The sequence below is a fragment of the Podarcis erhardii genome (assembly GCF_964252035.2).
Source record: "Podarcis erhardii genome assembly, chromosome: 4".
Taxonomy (NCBI): domain Eukaryota; kingdom Metazoa; phylum Chordata; class Lepidosauria; order Squamata; family Lacertidae; genus Podarcis; species Podarcis erhardii.
This window is the reverse complement of record NC_138508.1, coordinates 69,551,159-69,571,524: the sequence shown is the minus strand read 5'-3', so window position 1 is coordinate 69,571,524 and position 20,366 is coordinate 69,551,159. Positions and strand designations below refer to the sequence as shown.

Sequence of the window (20,366 nt, the reverse complement as noted above, 5' to 3'; positions counted from 1 at the left end):
AACAGGTGGCCTTTTTTTACCAAGCCGTGCATTGAGCAAAGCATACAATTTCAATACATGTTCACAAATGGGAGAATTTGGATCGATTTTGGCAGCTCTAAGGGCAGAACTAGAGTTAGGGCAGCTAGCCCACTTCACACTGAAAACCAGAATGTATGATGTATGTATTCATTATGGTTTATCTATTTTGGCTCCCCACCCCCGCCTTTTCTCCAAGGAGCTCAAGGCAAGGTATATACAGAGCCTCCAAGTGTCCCTATTTTCCAGGAAGTCCCAGATTTACAGAAGCCATCCAATTTCTGATTTGATCCCGGAATGTCCCGCATTCGCTTCGGACGTCCAATTTTCATAGGAGAAATGTTGGGAGAGCTATGCGTCCCCTGAGCAATAAGTTAGAAGACATCTGAATATTAAACGTTAAAAATGTTTAGTATTTTGTTTTTATGTATGTTGGAAGCTGCCCGGAGTGGCTGGGGTATAAATAATAAAACGGACTATTAGTATTATGGAATAGGACGTCCCTATATTCATCGGAGAAATGTTGGGAGGGAAGGTATGAATGTTATGGTTTCTGCACCACAGTTATGATGCATGAGGTTAAGCGACCGGTGGTCCAGCGGGCTCCATGGCTGAGCGGAGATTTGTTCCTCGCTCTTCGCGCGAATAGCAGCGGCAGCGGTAGCATCACTCCCGTCCTTATAGCACATCCCAACCCACATGACTAGCGAAACGAAGCATTGCAACCGCGTGCACTTGCTCGGGAGGGCGCCCAGCTGCTTTGCTGCCGCTGTTCTCGCGCGTTCTTTCTTCGCTCGCGGACTGTTTTTCAGCGCGGAGGAGGAGGAGGAGAAGACGAAGAAGACGAGGAGGAGGAGGCGGGCTCAGCCCAGCCGCCTGCCTGCCTGCCTGCCTTTCCCTCAGCCCTTCTGCCGCGAGGCGTGGCTGAGTCTTCCCTTTCGCCATGATGAACAAATGACCTCGCGGGGAATGAAATTTAAATTCCGCAAAGGCGAGAGAGTTCTCTGCTTCGAGCCGGACCCAACCAAGGCGAAGGTGCTCTATGATGCCAAGGTGAGGATTCCTCCGCCGGGAGGGAGGGAGGGAGGGAGGGAGGGCGGGCGGGCACGCGCGCCTGGCCGTCTCGCCCCCTCCCTTCCCGTGCGCGCGCGCGGCGCCCCCCTCCTCCCAGCAACCCGCCCGCTACCGGAAGCGGCGGCCTCTTTCTTCGGTGGCGCTTCCGGGTGTTGCAGCTGTTTCCTTTCCCCTCTGGGTGGCGGGGGAGCCCAGCTCTGTTTGGCTGCCCCCCAACCCCGCAACTCACCCTCGCCCCACAGCCATTTGAGGGAAGAGAGGGGCTTAGGTCGAAAGCAGCTGCCTTGGGCTCCTCCACCTCGCTTGGCCCCACATATTATTGGGGCATATATTATTTTATTTTGCTCCATTGCACATACCGTTGAACGAGAAAGGAGACAACGCAAAATAGGCGCCAGTCCTCCTGCTCTCTCTCCCCCCCCCCCCGCTAGTCTCTTCGTCGTATTTTGACGCTTTTCTAGTATAGGTTACCTGGTTACAAGGGGCTTGTCCTTTTCAGGGACAACTTGACACACGTGTCTGTGGGGTAACCGCATGCCAAGTTGGCTGCCCGTGTTCTCTTGAGGGAAGAGGTGCGTCTTGCCAGCGCCTGGACATTTCTCGGATCTTCTTGTCCCCACTTCTTAAAAGACAATACAGACCACCGTGTTTACTGCTGGCTGGCTCTATATTCTGTAGCTGTAGAACAACCCTAACCATATCAGCTTAGAAGTATGCCATACCAAGTTCAGCGGGGCTTATGCCCAGGTAAACGGGGATTGCATTTTATGGCCTGGCTTCTGTTTACCGAATATTATTAGCTCAAGCTGCTGCAAAGGTTATATAGAAGGCTGCAGTTGTGCCTTTTCTGCAATGGCAAGGCCAATTCCATTGTTCTCCATAGGAGAGAAAGGCCTTCCCAGTGACTTCTTAGCTGTGGGCTTCCTATAAGAAAGCTGGTTTCTTTTGGCAACACTAGAAACGAATATCTCAATTCCATGCTAATTTACTTAGAAGTAATATTTATCCAAGTGTTAAATATTCTTAAAAGCCACATGTGGAAATTGCTTCCATGTAGTAATTGGCATGTAACTCAAGTTGCGTTTATTCACTGACTGCAGAGGCACTGGACGGCACGACCCTTTGCAGCTAACCAGAGTGTGGTACTTGGGTGTTCAGGCAGAAAAACAAAACTGCCTCATGCATTTTGTAATGTTTGAACTGGATCCAAGTTCTATTAAAGTAAATAGGACTTTGGATAATGAAGGCACTACCAACTTTTTAGCATGGATGGATTTGTCGTATACGTATTCAGTATGGACTTTCGACACTCTCCCCATGCATTGAAAATCAAAGACCTTTAATAAAAGGGCATAGCATAAATACTCTTGTTTATAGTGAATGAGAACTGCTTTTTTTTAAAGACAAGCATACTTTGTTTTATAGTAATATTTATAAGCTATAAACGAGGCTTGCTTAAAACATTTAAGGTAATCTATATATTGAAGCAAACTTGTAGATAATTCTTTGCCATCTACCTAGCAGTTTATGAGAGGTTTCTTTGGGATGTAGGACTGAAAATAATATATTTGGCTGTAATCTCAAGCGTATTTGAAACCATTTCATATGCTTGAAAAATATATTGCAAAATAGCTCAGGACTGCAGCTTAATACTGAATACAGTGATGGCAATTCCCTGGTATGTACACCAGATCCTTCCAATTCCTGTTGGTCCAAACCAGATTATGCAGCCAAATTCTGTGTATACTGTATTTAGTTGGAAGTAAGCCTTGGTAAAAGATATATAGATGTGTGCTTAGGATTGTAGCCATAAACTCTATAGGGAACTGCAAAGGAAATAACTGGAAAAACGTATATTGCTTTTATACTCTGCAGCATAATCTTATGCAGAGTTTGTCACACCTAAGTCCTTGAAATCAAAGGGCTTTAGTATACTTAACCCTGCATATTGTTGTGGTGGTATTCTTTCCCCTGTTTTGTGGCTTTTGAATGAAATTGTGTGTATATTGATGATGACTGTTAGAGACAGGTGGCAACATACGTTCATTTGCTTTTTAAAATGGATCTTCAGTAGCAGGCACACTGTTCAGCAAAACGCCTGCCAAGCCAGCTGCACCTGTCACCGCCTTTGTTTCCCAGAGTGCGTCTAGTCCAGGCACCCTGGGAAACAAGGATGGTAGCAGGTGAATATAGCTAGAGTCAGCTCAGGAGTTTCACTGCTGCTACAACAGGAAAGAGAAACTATGGCCCTACATGACGCCACCTGGTAAGGGGATGGGGGGGAAAGCAGAGTGAAACTAGCATTTACCTTGCTATTATTTCTTTACACAAACACCCCCTTACCAAGCTGGTGTCAGGAAAAGCAGGGTTGTTTTTTAATTTTTCCCTCATCCCAGCTTGCCAGATGGTGTATCAGAAAGGGAGAAGGTTATTTCTTTTTTGTAAAAAAAGGAAAAGAAAAAGAAGTTCTGATTAAAGGAAAGGAGGGTCAATTCTTGATGACACCTGATGGGGGTGGGGTGGGGTGAGCACCAGGACGAGGGTAGTGTGGAGTGTGCGGGGGTTTGACAGCTCCCATAGGAAGTGGTGGTGGAGGAGAGTTTCAGCACACTGTGGTGCAGAAGCAAATGGCCAGAGTATGCACAATCAGGTTCTTCCTCTTTTCTGCATTGGTTTCCTCACTCAGTCTTCTCTCCTCTGTTTATGACAAGTGCCTGATTGACTTTGATCTGCAAACGTTTTGCCCATCTCAGCCCTATTTTCAAAACACCCCTGACACAAGTTCCACAGATCTGGTAACAGTGTTAGAAACTGAGATATGAAAGCTAGGAGCTAAATGGCACCTTAAACTTAGGTTATGGGTGCAACAATGGAATGTCTAGGCATGCTTTTTTAAAATAACAATAATACAAAGCTGAAAATGAATGAACTGCAGCTAAAATATTACGTTCATTTTTCACATGGTCTAGTCCTTCCCCTGCCCACCCTCCTAATATTCTTAAAATGTCTCTTCTCCAGTCATCAGAGAGTAGCTGTAAATACAGAGGCAGAAAAAGGCCCTCCTTTTCTTCCACTCTGCAGTTTTAATCTGAAATCTTAGGTACAGTACTGCGCCCAGAGCTCAGAAACTGCTCGCGCTAATGAAGTTCCCTGTCGCAAAATGCACCTAGAACAATGGGAGTTTCAAACAGTGTCTGGCAATAATGGCTATTAATAAGGCTACCATCTTCTAATCCTATTTTCCTGGGAGCAAGACCCATTAAACTCAATGGCATGTTTTGAATTGTACTGTTAAGGCTGGAAAAGTAGAAAGGTGTGAAACAGTGTCAATGTGTTTGCTTTGTTTTTACTCAGTTCAGTGGGAAGTGGGGGAAGAAGCAGAGTGGCCAGGGTGGTGCAGGTGAGAGAGACTGGCTACAGTGGCATAGGCCTCCCAGATGATGTCCAGCCCAGGGTTTCCTCATACTGTATGTAGCAGCACCACTGGCTACACTCAGCAGTTACATTCCGCCTACTCCCTCAGCAAAAACTGCAGTTCCTAAGTGCAGGTGTCTGCGGTTTCTTCTTCAGGATTTGAATACAGCACCAGTTCCTTTCTTAGTATTGGCTAGAAATCCAGTCTCTGAAGTGTTGTGACAAATAGTAATTGGTGATCCATCCTCAAAACAAATAATGCATTTGAAAAGAGAGCCGCTCAACAATCCCCTACATATTCTCAGTCACTAAATGTATTGTCTCTGGGTGGTATTCTTGGCTTAGTTCCCCAACTCCTTTCTGAAACAGCAGTACTATTGCTTTCACATATGATATTGTCTCTAAGCCTTCAAAATAAACAAGCTTACTTGGAAACGAAACTAATTCTCTTGGTCTGAAGTACAAACCTGTAGAATCTCTTCCCATGTTTATATAATAATGCACAAACATTTATAATTTCAGATTGTTGACATTGTTATTGGAAAGGATGAGAAAGGAAGAAAGATTCCAGAATATCTGATCCATTTTAATGGTTGGAACCGAAGGTGAGGATGTATTTAGTACTTTGTGCATAGTGCTGCAAGTTCTTTTCATAATTCACGAATAAATAAAATGTCAAATAATCACACCTTTGCAGGGATTGGTACCTGTAATACCCACCTGAAAGTCAGACAGCAGTTTTAATCATGCTTATTTTGAAGTAAATCTCACTAAAATTGGATTTGCTCCTAAGTAACAATGTCCATGGCCAGATCGTGAGGACCTGCCCTCAGTGTAAGTGGAGGCGTGCCAACTTAACTGTTTTGTGCAATATCTTGTGCATCCACTCATACAAAAAATGTATGCATGATCTCACTAACTTGGCTATCAAACTAAAAATCAACATTAACTAAATCCCAATTAGCCTTTTAATTATGAACTGACCTGAAATCGTATGTATTGTTTCAAATACTACTCCCTACTGTAATCTTATATTCTCATGCTTCTTTTTTTTTTTAATACTCAGTTGGGACAGATGGGCAGCTGAAGATCATGTTCTTCGTGACTCTGATGAAAACCGCAGATTACAACGTAGATTGGCAAGGAAAGCTGTGGCTCGCATGTAAGGATCAAACAAAGTTTGCACCAATAGTAATATCTGTTAAATGCATACTCCTTTTACATACAATTGTGACTTTATACCTGCTGAGGTGGATGTAGCTATTCTGTACTTCCAAGTGATTTTTTTTACTAAGATTTTCACTAAACTCTTTTAGCACATCGATGCGAGTCCATCTGTTCCCTTTGGGAATTCTTAAAAGGAAAAAAGCTCCAAAAGCTAAAATTCTTAAAACGTCCTACCCCTAGTAGTCAGAACAGTTGTGATGGGTGACAGGCTTTTTATTGCTTTGCCCAGTGCTTTTTAGAAGAGGGAACCACTACTAATTTTGCCCCGCTTTTGTGATTTATTTAGCTATAGCTATTTTTTTTTAAGCAATACCTTTTGTTTTCATGAGAGAAGCCGCGCACCTATATGAGTGCGGCAGCTACTGCTTTTATAGCTTGCTATTCTCCTTGGTAGTGAGAAAGACACCAGCAAACCAGTCTCAGTCTTCTCTCAACCCATTGCTGCAGTAGTCCTTAAAAAACTAGACCATAGTTAACTGGTTTGGGTGAATGAGTAAACTATGGCTTACTGCCAGCAAGGGAGGGGATTGCAGCACACAAGGAAATGAGGAAGCATATGATAATAATAATAATCTGCCAAGGCTTTTTTGTGTAGCAACAACCTATAGCTAGCACTATCTAGACATCAGTACCTATGTCTTTGAATCCTTTCATGTTCAGGGGAATGGCAAAACACAGGCATATCCTAAATATTTATGTTTGTATGGTATTTTTGTACCCTTACTGCTTTAAGTAAAATAACAAAATGCTAGGTTGAATGGTAGGCTTTCTTAAATTTCTTTTAGGAGAAGAAAAGGAAAGAAAGGGCGTTGCAGACTGCCTGGTGTTGATTCTGTATTGAAGATCCTTCCTGCTGAAGAGAATGATAAAAGCAGTGAAAAATGTAAGTTTGGTGTCTGTTTTCTCTGCTTATGATTGAACTGTGTATTTAAGTACAGTGGTGCCTCGCAAGACGAAATTAATTCGTTCCGCAAGTCTCTTCGTCTTGCGAGTTTTTCGTCTTGCGATGCACGGTTTTCCATAGGAATGCATTGAAAATCAATTAATGCGTTCCTATGGAAACCGCCTTCCCCCGACCTCTTCTGGCGGGCGGCATTTTAAAATCACCCGGGACAGCGGAGGACTTCTCCGCTGTCCGGGCGATTTAAAAGCCCCTGGGAAGGCAAGCAGGGGGGACAAAGACTTTTGCCCCCCGCCTGCCTTCAGAAGAGGTCCAGGACAGGCTTCGCGGACCTCTCCGCAAGCAGCGGGAGCGCTCCTTGCGGAGAGTTGCCAGCGCGCCCAGGCTTCGCGGCCCCGCCGCCCGGCTTCGGGACATCGTTCCGATGCCAGGCGGCGGGGGGAGGCTTTCTCGCCCCGCCGCCCGGCATCGGGACGATGCCCCGAAGCCGGGCGGGGGGGGGGGAGGCGTTCCTGCCCCGAAGCCGGGCGGCGGGGGGAGGCTTTCCCGCCCCGAAGCTGGGCGGCGGGGGGAGGCGTTCCCGCCCCGCCGCTCGGCTTCGGGACATCGTTCCGATGCCGGGCGGCGGGGGGAGACTTTCCCGCCCCGCCGCTCGGCTTCGGGACATCGTTCCGATGCCGGGCGGCGGGGGGAGGCGTTCCCGCCTCGCCGCCCGGCATCGGGGCATCCTTCCGAAGCCCGGCGGCGGGAGGAGGTGTCCCCGCCCCACCGCCAGGCTTTGGAGGAGGTCCGAGGACAGCGGGGAAGACGAGCTGCGCTTCCCCACTGTCCCGGAGATTTCCCTATGGGCTTTCGTCTTGCGAAGCAAGCCCATAGGGAAATTCGTCTTGCGAAGCGCCTCCAAAACGGAAAACCCTTTCGTCTAGCGGGTTTTCCGTCTTGCGAGGCGTTCGTCTTGCGGGGCACCACTGTATTTATATATCAACTTTATCAGCACAAAAAGATTGATCTCTAGTCCTAAGAAGCTTACAGCCTTAAGCTAATAAGGGAAAGGAGGGAGAAAGCAGAAGGTGCAGCTTTACTATCGGTTAAACTTCACATGTAAGTCTTATGTACAGGAAAACTTACACTATTATTGGTTTGAATTGCTTTTTGTTGATGATAGTGTATGTCCTTCTAAAAAGTACATTCACCTGTAAGGAATTTGGCAATACTTCTGAGTTCAGGTTTGGAAATGAACATATTTGGGATTGGAATGGAACCGTAGCCTTAGAAGCACATCAAATATTTAAGCTTTTCAACACTGGTAGTGGTAATTAGGATGGTTTACCATACCTCCTGCTTGTTCTGACACTTCAGCAATTAGAACTCTTCAGAATCTCTGTTGGGTAATGTCCAACTTATTGTTCCTTGTGAAACCAATTTATTTTCTGTAAATTTCCAATTACTGAAGCATTGTACTAAGAAGTTTCCCAATTACGGTTATTTTTCACTGATATCAAGAAACTTTCCACATTTTGTGATGAATGAATGAAACTTTATTTGCATCAGCCATCAGCCATAGCAACAAAAAACATTGTGATATACACAGAACAAAATAAAAGTCGATTATATAAAACACAGTTTGTGATGTGTTTAAATGTGTTTAATTAGTTAAAAGGAAAATTGATAACATTTTTAAATAGGCAGATAAATCTAGCTTGAGGATTACCGGTACATCTCCTTTTGTCAAATGAAGTGACTGGGTAAGTGTGCTAAATGTCAAAGGTAACTCATTTTTTCTTATACAGCTATAAGTAGTTCTTCTTCTGATGACAGTGATGAAGGCACAGATGAAGAAATAAAGAGTGAAGAAAGCGACGTGGATGAAAAAATAGAAATGGTATGCCATATCTTGACCAACAAATAAATGATACGCCATAAAATACTTCATGGGCAATAATCAGAGTTTTCTGGGTACAAAGTGTAGAGACAGTTTCTTACTCGCGAAAGATTAGCTTAATGGTTGCATACAATGTAAAAACATGGTACTATGTACCCTATGATTTTTGTCACTGGTATATCTCGGCAGACCAGTGATGGTAACCTTGGACACATGAGCCTAGTTCTTCCCAAGCTATGCCCATCAAATATATACCACTTAATATTTCACAAATTGCTAATATCCAAGCAAGCTCCAATGGGACCTGGGAGTTCCACTCGGGAACTGATTCCTGCCGCATTGAATTCAAGCCAGTCCACAATGGAAAATACTAAATCTGATGTCAGGTGGCTGAGAAGTGGGTGGTTCCATCCATCTGTAAAAGTGACTCATGGGAGTTGGAGAACATCAGGATCTGGCCCATTGTTTGGATCCAGTTTCCCATTTTTGTAGTATACCATATAACTCCAGAATTGTTTTTCGCACTGATCGTAGAGGCGTATTGTTTCAAAGTGAAACCTAAATGTAATGTGACTTGTTATCAAAATAATGGGTGGCGTTACATTTTTTTAAAAAAAATGTTATAAATGACATTAACATTTCTATGCAAAAAAAATGTGTTAGTGCGCAGTTGTTTTAGGTGGGTGGTGCAGCTAAGTCATATGCGGAGTAATTAGTGGACATAAGTTGGTTAGGATTAACTTTAGCTAGCTACTAGCATCAGTCCTGGTTCGTATGTTATAAATAATTCCAGTGTTTCTCTCTATGTAATTTACCGGTACTTCAGCTACAATGTACGAAAAGACTTTTAAAAATCTTGTATGTATTTGTACAGAAAGAAGAGCAAGAGACTCATACTAAATGGGACATGGAAGAAAGAGCAATAAACATTGAAATTCCTGAAATCTTGAAAAAAAAGCTTGAAGAAGATTGTTACTATATTAATAGGAGAAAACGGGTATGAATAACTTAATCAAATGAAGATGCTTGAAAGCACTTATATCAAATTCTTGTATTCAGAAGACTGAACCATTTTAGTTATTTGTTTCATAAGCTTTATGGAAGCTAGTGAAAGAGTTCTGGATTGATGATGAATAGCTAATTTATACTGCAGAAGGAGTAATTTTAAAAATAACCCGAATTCTGCAAGAGTATTGTTTCATCCATGGTATCCCAGAGGGAGATTATAGCCTAAGGAAAGTACGTTTTGTGCTGCTAAGCTCTGGAACTCTGAGAGGCAATATGATAGCCATCTTCAAGTATCAGAAGGGCTGTCACATAGGAAATGGAACAAGCTTGTTTTCTGTTGCTCCAGACAGCAGGACCCAAACCAATGGATTCAAATTATGTGCTGGGGTATATGTACATATCCCTTTTTATACCACTCACGTAGACAATACAGCAAATGTGTGGATACAAGAGAGTAAGTTCGGTCCCACTGAACATTTAGACTCTGGAACATATAAGTAAAATGAATATAGGTTTTATTGGTGTTCAGTAGGTAGTTGGTGTTACTGGAATTTCTATGGCTGCTTTACTCTCCAAACAGAAAAGGTTGGATGCAAGTTTCTCTTGTACACTTTATTTTTCTGAGTTCAGGCTTGTCTACTTAAATGTGTATTTCAAAAGAATGGTGGTAAGCAGATCTCAGATGTCATGAACTTTTATTATGTTGTTGCATAAACAATTCCTTCAATTTGGCCCTTGATTGATTCATCTAGCTGGTGAAACTGCCATGTCAGACAAATATAATAACCATCTTGGAATCGTACGTGAAGCATTTTGCCATCAATGCAGCTTTTTCAGCCAATGAAAGATCACGGCACCATCAGATGTCTTCACACACCAACTTGAATCTGCACTATATCCCACCAGAAAAGAAGTAAGTAAGCGTTTTTTTGTTTTATGTATCTAAAGTATCCCTCTTGAAATGAAGGCATAAGTTTTCAAAGTGGTATGTGCTCACTTACTGTAAATGAACTCGGTCACTCTGAGGATAAAGTGAAAGGTTAGCTTACACAAGCAAATCATAATGTTTGAAAATGCAATATGGAGATGGATCTCGTTGAGCTGTAAAGGCCATTTTAGGAGCTGTTAAAATTACCTTCCTAGTGGGGGTAATATAGATACAACTTAAGGAATTGGTTTGGGCAGGTTTTGTCTTGGAAGTAAAAGGCAATTGTTTTTAAATAGAGATAACGTTTGGCAGTCCTTTTAGTATCAACCTCATTTTCTGTCCCTGAGCATAAGCTCCAAAATTTAAGGTTCCCTAAATGGCCGCTCTCAGGAAACACCAGGTACATATAGAGCCTTTTCTGTATGTCGTTTATGTTTATATAAAGTCATCTTGCATAGTTAAGATAGTAAGCAGGGTGAAGATGTAGCAGAGGGTTTAAATCTTCACTGTGTTATTTAAAGGGTGTGTGGTGTTTTGCCTGGGTGTTTGTTGATTTGGTTGTTTACCAAGTCATAATATCTAAATGCAGTTTCCCTCACCAGATACATCTCTTGCAAGTAAGAAAGATAATATCAAAACAGATGTTTCATGCTAGTAGTCCAAATTCTAAACTCAAACAATAAGTTTTAAGTTGTTTCCAAAACCTTCTAAGCTCACTGCTCGCCTCAAATGACCTCACCTCTCTGCTTGCCAGCAGTACATAACTCATCCTGTCCCTAAGATCTATGTGAGTTTTTTCCAGTCCTACTTTGACTTCCCCTGCCGTCACCCCTTTCCCTCAAGTCTGTTTATTCTCAGCATATGATCTACTCTTCCCCTTCCTTCAGCAACCATTTTTCTGAGCCCTCTTTTCATAATTTCAGCTTCCCAGACCTTAGCTTTCCAGCTTCCCCAGCCAGCCTGCTATTCCCACATTGCGTAAAGAATATTTTCACCTGACAAAGTGTTTGGTTCAGTTACAGTGTTGTATCTTTGTCCGTGCTTGTTTCATATACTTTCACACCCTTTATGCTTGTGATAATGTGACACAGTTGTTTCTACAATGTATGTCAGCTACTCTGTGTTTAATGAGGAATTGACTTCCTGTGAATCTGACTTTCTATTGTCAGCATCATCCCTGTGCAGCTCAGTCAGTGGGCGAGGAGTAGAGGATCACTACTAACTGGTCAGTTTTCAGCTTCTTCTGCAAAACTTCAGAGATATAGTCCCCAGCTTCCAGCCTGGAGCAAGAGCTGGGGCTTGTGATAGCTTAGAGAAGCTCTGGCCAGTTCATAAACACAGTGAAACATCGATGAATCCAGCTCTTCTCCAGAGCTTTGGGGTGGGGAAGGGAATTCTCCCATGTGGCGTGATGCGAGACCCATCCATTCCTCCACAGGGGAAGAACCTTGGTGACTTCAAATTTTGGCTGGCTATCAAGGAAGGCATTCCAAAATTTGTGGACCTGTACTCAAGAAGCGCAAATGTTCATGAATTTGTGCTCTTGTGTGTCAGGCCCCATGACTGCAGTTCCCTAGAGTTCAAATAACTTAAAATGTACATTCACTTACAATTTCTCTTAAAATTGTCTGCCTTATGACATGTTAACATAAACATATTAATTATAGAAAATATTTATGCATTTCTTTTGTAACCTTAACTTTCTAGTGTTGAATTGTGTAAAGAAATGGTGGATGGGCTAAGAATAACATTCGACTTCACTCTTCCTCTGATTCTTCTGTATCCCTATGAGCAAGCACAGTTTAAGAAGGTGACTTCCTCCAAATTTTTTCTTCCAATCAAAGAGAGTGTAGCAAACACTAACAGGTAGGTTTGGTGCTTCTTTTCCCCCCTCTTCTCTAGAGTATAATTTAAGTAGATGGTGTAACTGCAGTGCGTTTAACCTTTGCTTGCTTTTTGTGATAGTGAGCTTGGTTTCCAGTAGGCTAAGAACAAGTAGAAGAAAGTAGTTTTGAAAAACATGGAAGTCACATAGTTACTATAGCTAATACTTTTTTGCATAACATACAGTTGCATCGGTAAACACGTACCACTTTAGTGCACTTTTATTTTTCTCTTTCTTCAGAAATCAAGAAGAGCTTTCCCCAAGCCCACCACTTCTGAACCCATCGACTCCCCAGTCTACGGACAGTCAGCCTGTGACGGGAGAATCAGTAACACCAAAACGCCGAAAAACCGAACCTGAAATACTACAGTCCCTAAGGCGCTCTACACGTCACACATCCAACTGTGACAGATTGTCAGAAAGCAGTTCTTCACCACAACCAAAGCGACGGAACATTGAGGCTCCTACTTCAATGCCAAAATTGTTTTTGCACCTTGAAAAGAGTATGTCGTTGTAGCGAGGTGGAGAAATTATTTAGTGGGGGCAGGGGCAGACACCATTTTGTTGTAAACATTATTTATCATCTGTTACTTTTTAAGAAGTAGGGAAGGACATTTGACATGTGCATGCTGAGTGTTATACTAGTTGTGGAAGAAAAGTAGGTACTGGTGGCACCGAAACCTTTCCCTCTGGGTAGGTAGCAGGTATCTTAAGCTTTGATTCATATAATTTCAGCTGCCTTCACTCCCCACTCTGCTTAAGTAGACTTGCTTCAAACATAGAATAAAGCCCAGAATAATCAGCCTTTGACTGATTAATGTTCTATGTCCTTTTAAATATGTTCATGGGATGGGTTATTGGTGTGTTCTTGTTCTTGTTTTTATTATGTATTTTGTGTTCTCGTTTTGTATTTTTATGTTGTGAACTGCCTTGTGATCTTCCCATGAAGGGTGGTATACAAGTTTAATAAATAACAAAAATAATAAATCATGCATTAATTTGGTTGCATCAAGTTCATTTGAATAAAAGTTCTGTTCCTGATGCATCAGTGAATAATATAGCTCTCTGCTTTTCTTTTGAAGAAACTCCTGTCCACAGTGGGTCATCGTCACCCATCACGTTGACTCCTAGCAAAGAGGGTGGGGCAGTATTTGCTGGTTTTGAAGGCAGAAGAAACAATGAATTAAACGAGGTAAGCTCTTAATCTTAGCAGGTTCCTAAGATTAAATTATGTTAAAAGAACCAAATTTAGCTGTGAACCCAAGTTGTCCTTCATCTCTTTCGGAAAAGTATAGCTGTACCTGCAAATGTACACATGGCTCCCACTTTGCTGCTTCCCTAGCATGAGCGGAAACAATAAACCACAAACTCTGAGTTCCAGACCAGATTATTGTGTCCAAACAGACTTTATGGCTTGTTTCTCTCCAAACAACATAGCATAGAGCCAAGGTTTGCTCTTGAATTACTAATTGTGGTTTGTTTGAGCAAAACAAGCTGAGATCCCTGGTTCAGATGTCATTTGAAGCAGTGATCGTGGTTTGTTGTTCCCACTGATGCTAGGTGAGGAACACAGTGAGTCTGAGATCTACACTCACGATAAACCATTAATTATGGTTTATTGTGATGTATGAGCTGGGCCTATATAATCTCTTGGGGATATTATTATGGACCATGCTTTGATGTATTCTTAAACGTGCTAATTTTATGTTTAGGTGTTGTCATGGAAACTTATGCCAGAGAGCTATCCCCCAGGTGATCAGCCACCACCGCCTTCTTACATTTATGGATCTCAACATTTGCTACGCATGTTTGGTAATATACATTTTTCACTTTGAAAATAGATTATGTGTAGCGCTAAGGTCCTGTACACAGTTACTTGGATGTAAATAACGCTTTGTCGCAATGAAGTTTGGATTGGATTGCCACAGTAACACTCTTCCAAATAAGCAATTTGAGCTCTTGAGAGAATTTGAGTTTCTCTTTTAGGTAGTCTCCCATATCCAGATATACTTTATCTACTCCATCTTCAGACCCTGGTGCAAGAATTCAAATACTGAGTGTTTCCTGTTAAACTAGTATTGGCTTAATAACTCTCAAGCAGGTCGTTTTAAAAACATAATGTTTGTTCAAACTGGGTGCTAATATGGGAAGCTCAGCTAGTTCATTTCTACTTACTGTTGTGCTGGGGGAGAAATAAGGATGGGATACAGTGGTTGTTGGTTTAACATCACATGTATTTTGGGGAGCTGCTTTGTTGAGAGTCAATGCAGATTCACCTGAGCTGTCACTCGTTGAAGTGTTACAAAAAGCTGGTAGTACAGCTCCAAACTGGAAGACAAGCTATTTTAGCAAAGTTGAGCTGCATATCCTGGCAGCATATTTCTCATTTGATTTAAATACTTTTATCTACACATTTTTTGTTCCAAAAATAATAATAAATCACTTGTCCAATTAACTAGAGGCACCTCTTGACTTGATCTAGTTGTTTCAAATTCTGATGAACAGCATAGCAGGGCACATTTACTATCTTCTTCAGAAACTCTTACAGGCTGAGCCACAAGCCATTCTGTATGCCTTGAGGATCAATATACCTTTACAAATGGAATGTTGTATTGAGCAGTGGGAAACTTAACTAAACTTTAAAAATTCACAATTTTTTTTTTGTCTTTAGACAGTTGCATAGAAACTGATTAAAAATTAACTATGATATTGTTTTTTCCCCATTTTGCTTCTACAGTAAAGCTTCCAGAGATACTTGGGAAGATGAGCTTTCCTGACAAAAACCTAAAGGCATTAGTAAAGCACTTTGAGTTGTTCCTAAGGTAACTTGACCGTGAATTATAGAAAGTCTTTAAGTCTAAATGTTCAATGGCACCTAGTAACTGCAAGAGCAATCATTTTAATAATGGAAGAGTCCTGTGCTATGTGACTGTCTTACAGCTTAGTCTGTAAGAAAAGTGAGAGGGTGTGCCCAAGAAGTTAATTCTACCTTCACAAAGGGCTTCCCGTTAACATTTTATATAATAAGAAGCTGACACATTGTTTGATTTGTGTATCCTCTGATTGCACATGTGAAGGGAAGTGGGAGCTTTGGTGTAAGGAGTGCTTTAGATGCACAACAGGATATGCATGATCATTACATGATGTCCAATGCTGTCCTTAGCATCCATTCTTGATACACCAGTGCTTCAGATTGGTCTACCATCTATGCGGTGCGCACACAGTTGCCATTCAGAATTGATATTTGTTCATTATATAGAACACTGAATTAGCATTTCTGCCGTATAATACTAACTTGATCATTTTTCTGATTTGAGCTTGCATCTAGTCTTATTTGTAGGAGGAGTAGGCACTGTGGAATTCAACTTGCAATAATGATATGTGACCACTAGTCTGTACCAGTATGCAGTTAATACAGTGCCAGGCAACATTAGCTATAATACATAACTGAGAGGCTGCAAGTATATTCAGTTAAGCCTTAGTTAGAGAAACTAGAGTATTTTTAGGCTGTAACCCTCTGCCCCTTACTTAGGAGTAAGCCCCATAAGACCCAGTGGGCTTACTTCTTAGTAGACAAGTGTAGGATAGTATCATCAGAAGCTGTAACTGAGAGATGACATAAGATCGGTTCCCCCCCCCAAAAAAAAGAGTTTTATTTTTATTTCTCGCACTGCAGCATGAAACCATCATAGAACACATGTCTGGCTCAGTCCCTGCAATCTCCAATTGGGCTGGGAAGGATTTCTGCCACTTCCATTCTGTGTCAATGGATTAAAGGGCTCTGCATGAGGCAGCTTTAGTGGCCTATGAAAGTGAGATTGCTGCTCCTACTTATGCCAAAAAGTAGAGCTGTGTAGAACAAACCTCACTGTTGGCACACCTACCAGTCCAGTTTTTCATCCTCCCTGCTCAGAGAAGGCAGCTCCGTACACTCTCTTTTTATTATTTGAAAACAATATTTCCCACCTTCTGTTCTTCTCTCTATCCTTGTGATTTGAGAGAGAAACCGTGAGGACACAGTAGAGGTGGCACCAGGTCCTGTGGAGAGCCCAGCACTCTGTTGATCCCTCAGAGGAGAGAGAAGGCAAAGAGTGTTTGCTGTAAGCATATTGCAGATTCAAGGAGAACACCAAAGGGTTAAATTAAAACCTTTTCATGTGTATTACAAATGACATTCTAATGTCCTTGGGAAATCAAAAAGCAAACAACAACAACAAATAACTGTGCATGTTCAGTGATGGTAGACTTTAGCTTCTTAATCTCAGAAACCATGCAGATTGCACAGGAAATACAAATTGTAACATGTCTCTGAATTACAAAAATACTTGGCTTGAAGTCAGCAAATAATACATTAGAGAATTACAAGCTCACCAAATTTGAGTTGTGAACTGACTAATTTTGATCTTCAGCAGCATCGCTAGAAATGTGGCAAAAAGACTCCAAAATCCTGAAGGTGTGACTCCCATTAAGGAAATTGATTTTGTAATATTCTGTGTTGGATGTTTGAAAAATTACCTATGTAGGTATGTTAAAGAATTACAGAACTGTTAATACATATTCTGATTTTCCAGGTTTTTGGCAGAATACCATGACGACTTTTTCCCAGAATCATCTTATGTCGCTGCCTGTGAGGCCTACTATAGTACAAAAAACCCACGAGCCATCTACTGAAGCAATCCATATTGACATAACCAATTGTACATACTCCATGGCTACTACTTTACTTCACTACTTCAAGAGAAAAATCAAAATACATTGTTGTAAAATTACAAAGGGAGTTGCTCTAAGTCATTCTTTTGACATAAGAGAATCACATTTCATTTCAGAGGTATGCTGACATTGCATTCTAGCACTAGATAACCTTCACTTCTAGATAAAAGAAGCTCTGCATTGACTGCTGATGCATAGAACTGCATACCAATAAAGCGAGGAAAAGGAATAGATGCGTTAGAACAGACTTCACGAGAACCAACCATGCTTCGTTCCACTTTAACATAAGCTTGCTTCACCTTGAATTCCCGGAACACCACCTCCATTTAAGGCGAATCTAGGAGTGACTATTGTACAAGTTTTTCTCATTTGGAATTTATAACTCATTACATGAAGCTATTTTGACATAAATCAATATTTATAGAAGAAAGAATAAGCAAGTGTTGTGTTAGCATGATCTCAGCTTCAAGATTTCTGTGGTTATGGGGGGAGGAGGAACCCAGGATTGCTTTTAAGGTTGCATTAACATTTTCCCACGGTAGGTGTGTTGGCAATGCCTGAATAGCTTGGATTTGGATTAATACACCCCATACGTGATTTGAATTGCTTTGGTGATTTTTTATTTTTTTTGTCAGCAATTGTTAAGAACAGGGTGTACTTGTTCTCGGGAATGAAGAATGCCACAGTGACAATTACTTTGGCAAGAGTTCTGAAAACCAACAGTGGCTGCTAAATGAATCTCTGATATGGATTGTTCAGCTTGAGATGCAGATTTTGTTTAGATTAGTTTAGGAGTATGTGTGCTGCAACATAGGTAGAGATCTGGGCATACAGTTGCCTGCTGGCGTTATCTTAATGTGGTGACTGTGATGATGCATAAATGAAATAGATCTTGTTTCATATACTAACTAGACCTAAATAACCTTTAGAGTTAGACTCATATGCCCATGCCAGCAAAAATAGCTTGCTCATTTAAAAGACTTTAATTTAGTCTCTGTAATCGAGAAAGCCAGTAGGCAAGTAAGAAGGGCTCACACTATCACTTAAGTAGTCTGATACTGTATCCACACTACTTGAACCACCCCCCCCTAATTTTATTAGGCTTTGTATTGGTCAGCTTAATTTATGAATTAAGAATTTAATATTTCCATGGGACGGAGTTCCCTGAATACTAAGTTGTATATTTCTAGTAGTAGCAGCAGCAATTGGTTCAGGCATTGCTCCCAAATGTTGGGATAATTCACCTAGATGATTTCTCCCTAACAAATGATTGCAACCTGTTTTCTTAAAACAAAATCCCAGGTTGTGAGCCTAGTCAGTTAATAATTTTGAAGTTGCAGGGGAAATAGCTTTAGACTCCAACCCCACTGACACACTTTCACACCTTAAAGCTTTACTAGGCATTGTAGCTTCTTGAGATAACATAGAGAATGTTAGAGGTACCAGTATGCCCATGCAGATAGCAGGCCTACTATTGTAACAGGCTGGCTTGTGCAGGCAGGAGACAACTGCGGGTAGAACGGTTGCAAGGTGTCACAGGGCCATTTAATTTGTGGACTATTGCTGTTTTGGGTGCTAGAGTTTGATAAATGTATTGGTTCCACACAGGTTTGCTTTCCGACAATAGGTCGTAAAGTGCTTTGAATGATTTTGGTCTCCAGTTTGAAGTTTTATAATGACAAAAGCATTTGATAGCCTTGATATAAATATTGTTTGTACAAAATGGTTACAATAATTAGTAAGTTAATATAGAATAATACCAAAAACTTGATCCGTAATTCCTTCAATTGTATGTTCAGCTGTATGGCAAATGTCTTTTGTTGTATTCAGTGTATAGAAATAAAATGGCTGAAATGAACCATTCCTTTATTTATTCATTTATGCATTTTATATATATCAGTATTGTTTATCTTACAGTTTGACTTCTATACACTTCCCTCCATGGGGTCTTGTTTAATCCTTGTTGGGCTGCTTCTCCTTAATGACCAAAAGTGAACCATTCCTGTGTAGTTGCTGTTAAACTGTAAAAGAAAAAAGAAAAAAAAGTGTATTTGGGAGCGCAAAATACTACTTTGTGTATCTGTTAATTTGCTAGTGCAGCATGGTAGTTTAAAACCCTGTTCAAAAAGATTGTTTTCTGAGTACTTCACTCAAAAATCCAGTCCATATCCAGTTCTTTCTTACATTTTCTTGCATGTAACCCAGAGTATGGGTTCTTATAATCACAATGCAAGGAAGCATAATTAAAATTTCTTTATAGATACTTTGCATATTTTCTTGAATGAGAGATGCTATTTCACAAAACTGAAAAAGGGGTCTACTGCTACGTAGAGAAACTTTAAACTTAGGACTTTAAAGGGGAAGTCCAAGGCCTTTTTTTTTGCTTTCTTCAGATTACCTTGATAACTCACTGGCCTCATCTGCCCCGATTAAGTTATTCTACATACTTGTTTACCCAGGTATGTACTCATGCACATGTACAGAAAATAAAGCACTGCCTTGTGTTACTATCTATATTCATATCACACTATGTATAACTATTTCTAAGGAAATGCAAAAAATAGACACAAGTAGCCACAACTTTTTCCATGACTAGGTTTGTCCACACATCCGCTTGTCCCTCTGCTTTCCCCCAGGGAAACCCAACTCTTGATGGCTGAGTTGGAAGAAATGTCAGTTGAGTTTTCTAGGGGAAAGCGGGCCTTCAAGGGGAAAGTGACAGGACAAGCAGAAAATCTCCTGTACCTGTGCTTTCTAGGCACAGGAGAAGCAGAAGTGTGGATGACCCCTGTATCTGAGATAAAAATCACTGAATTATGTACTGATGCCCTTTCTAGACAAACAAGTTGGCCACTTCTATTAATCTTCTATTGTTAGAAGGCTACTTCAATTTGTATGAGTGAGAGTAGACCTAGATTGGTAATTCTGCTGCCATCATCTATTTTCTCCACCTGACAATTAGTCTTTCCTCCATCTGTGTGATGATCCTAGAGTACAGAATGCATCCAACGGGCGTTGAGGGAAAAATGAGAAGACATTTATAATTATGATAAAGCACTAACTGCTTAAGAGCCAGCAAGCTTTTGAGTGTGGGGGGTGGGGGGGGGAACGCCTCTTGAGGCCGAAACATGAAACAGTTGTGAAACAGAACCCCATCTTAGATAGAACATCGTTTTTACTATTTACAGGGAAGCAACTTGACACACATCAATCTGGCTTTGCAGCTGTAATGATGAACTCTTGACACCAATTAGGTTAGCTGGTCTATAAACCATTCAAGCTAAGCTACTTTGGAAGTTGGTATGGGAAACTTCTTTGG

The 20,366-nt window shown here is 41.3% G+C and overlaps 1 protein-coding gene across 4 annotated transcripts; it reads left to right on the top strand.

Moving 5' to 3' along the window:
• Nucleotides 1-702: 702 nt before the first annotated feature.
• Nucleotides 703-18,905, top strand: MSL3 (MSL complex subunit 3). Of its 4 annotated transcripts, none has more exons than XM_081858709.1 (13): nt 703-1,071; nt 5,029-5,111; nt 5,573-5,668; nt 6,519-6,616; nt 8,425-8,516; nt 9,391-9,513; nt 10,277-10,437; nt 12,160-12,318; nt 12,578-12,840; nt 13,420-13,529; nt 14,050-14,149; nt 15,075-15,159; nt 16,909-18,905. In XM_081858709.1, the coding sequence occupies exons 1-13, from the start codon at nt 718-720 to the stop codon at nt 17,006-17,008; spliced, it is 1,824 nt and encodes a 607-aa protein (XP_081714835.1). In that variant the 5' UTR covers nt 703-717; the 3' UTR covers nt 17,009-18,905. The 4 variants fall into 4 exon arrangements, with proteins under 4 accessions (XP_081714835.1, XP_081714837.1, XP_081714836.1 ...); XM_081858711.1 differs by lacking the exon at nt 703-1,071 and adding an exon at nt 1,212-1,664; XM_081858710.1 differs by lacking the exon at nt 703-1,071 and adding an exon at nt 1,692-1,839.
• The last annotated feature ends 1,461 nt before the right edge of the window (nt 18,906-20,366 follow it).

Excerpts from the sequence above, each read along its gene's own strand:
- MSL3 (XM_081858709.1), top strand. The coding sequence starts at position 718 with ATGACTAGCGAAACGAAGCATTGCAACCGCGTGCACTTGCTCGGGAGG. Across the intron at positions 5,669-6,518 it reads AGGAAAGCTGTGGCTCGCAT|GAGAAGAAAAGGAAAGAAAG; the intron begins GTAAGGATCAAA and ends AATTTCTTTTAG. Across the intron at positions 12,841-13,419 it reads GTTTTTGCACCTTGAAAAGA|AAACTCCTGTCCACAGTGGG; the intron begins GTATGTCGTTGT and ends TTTCTTTTGAAG.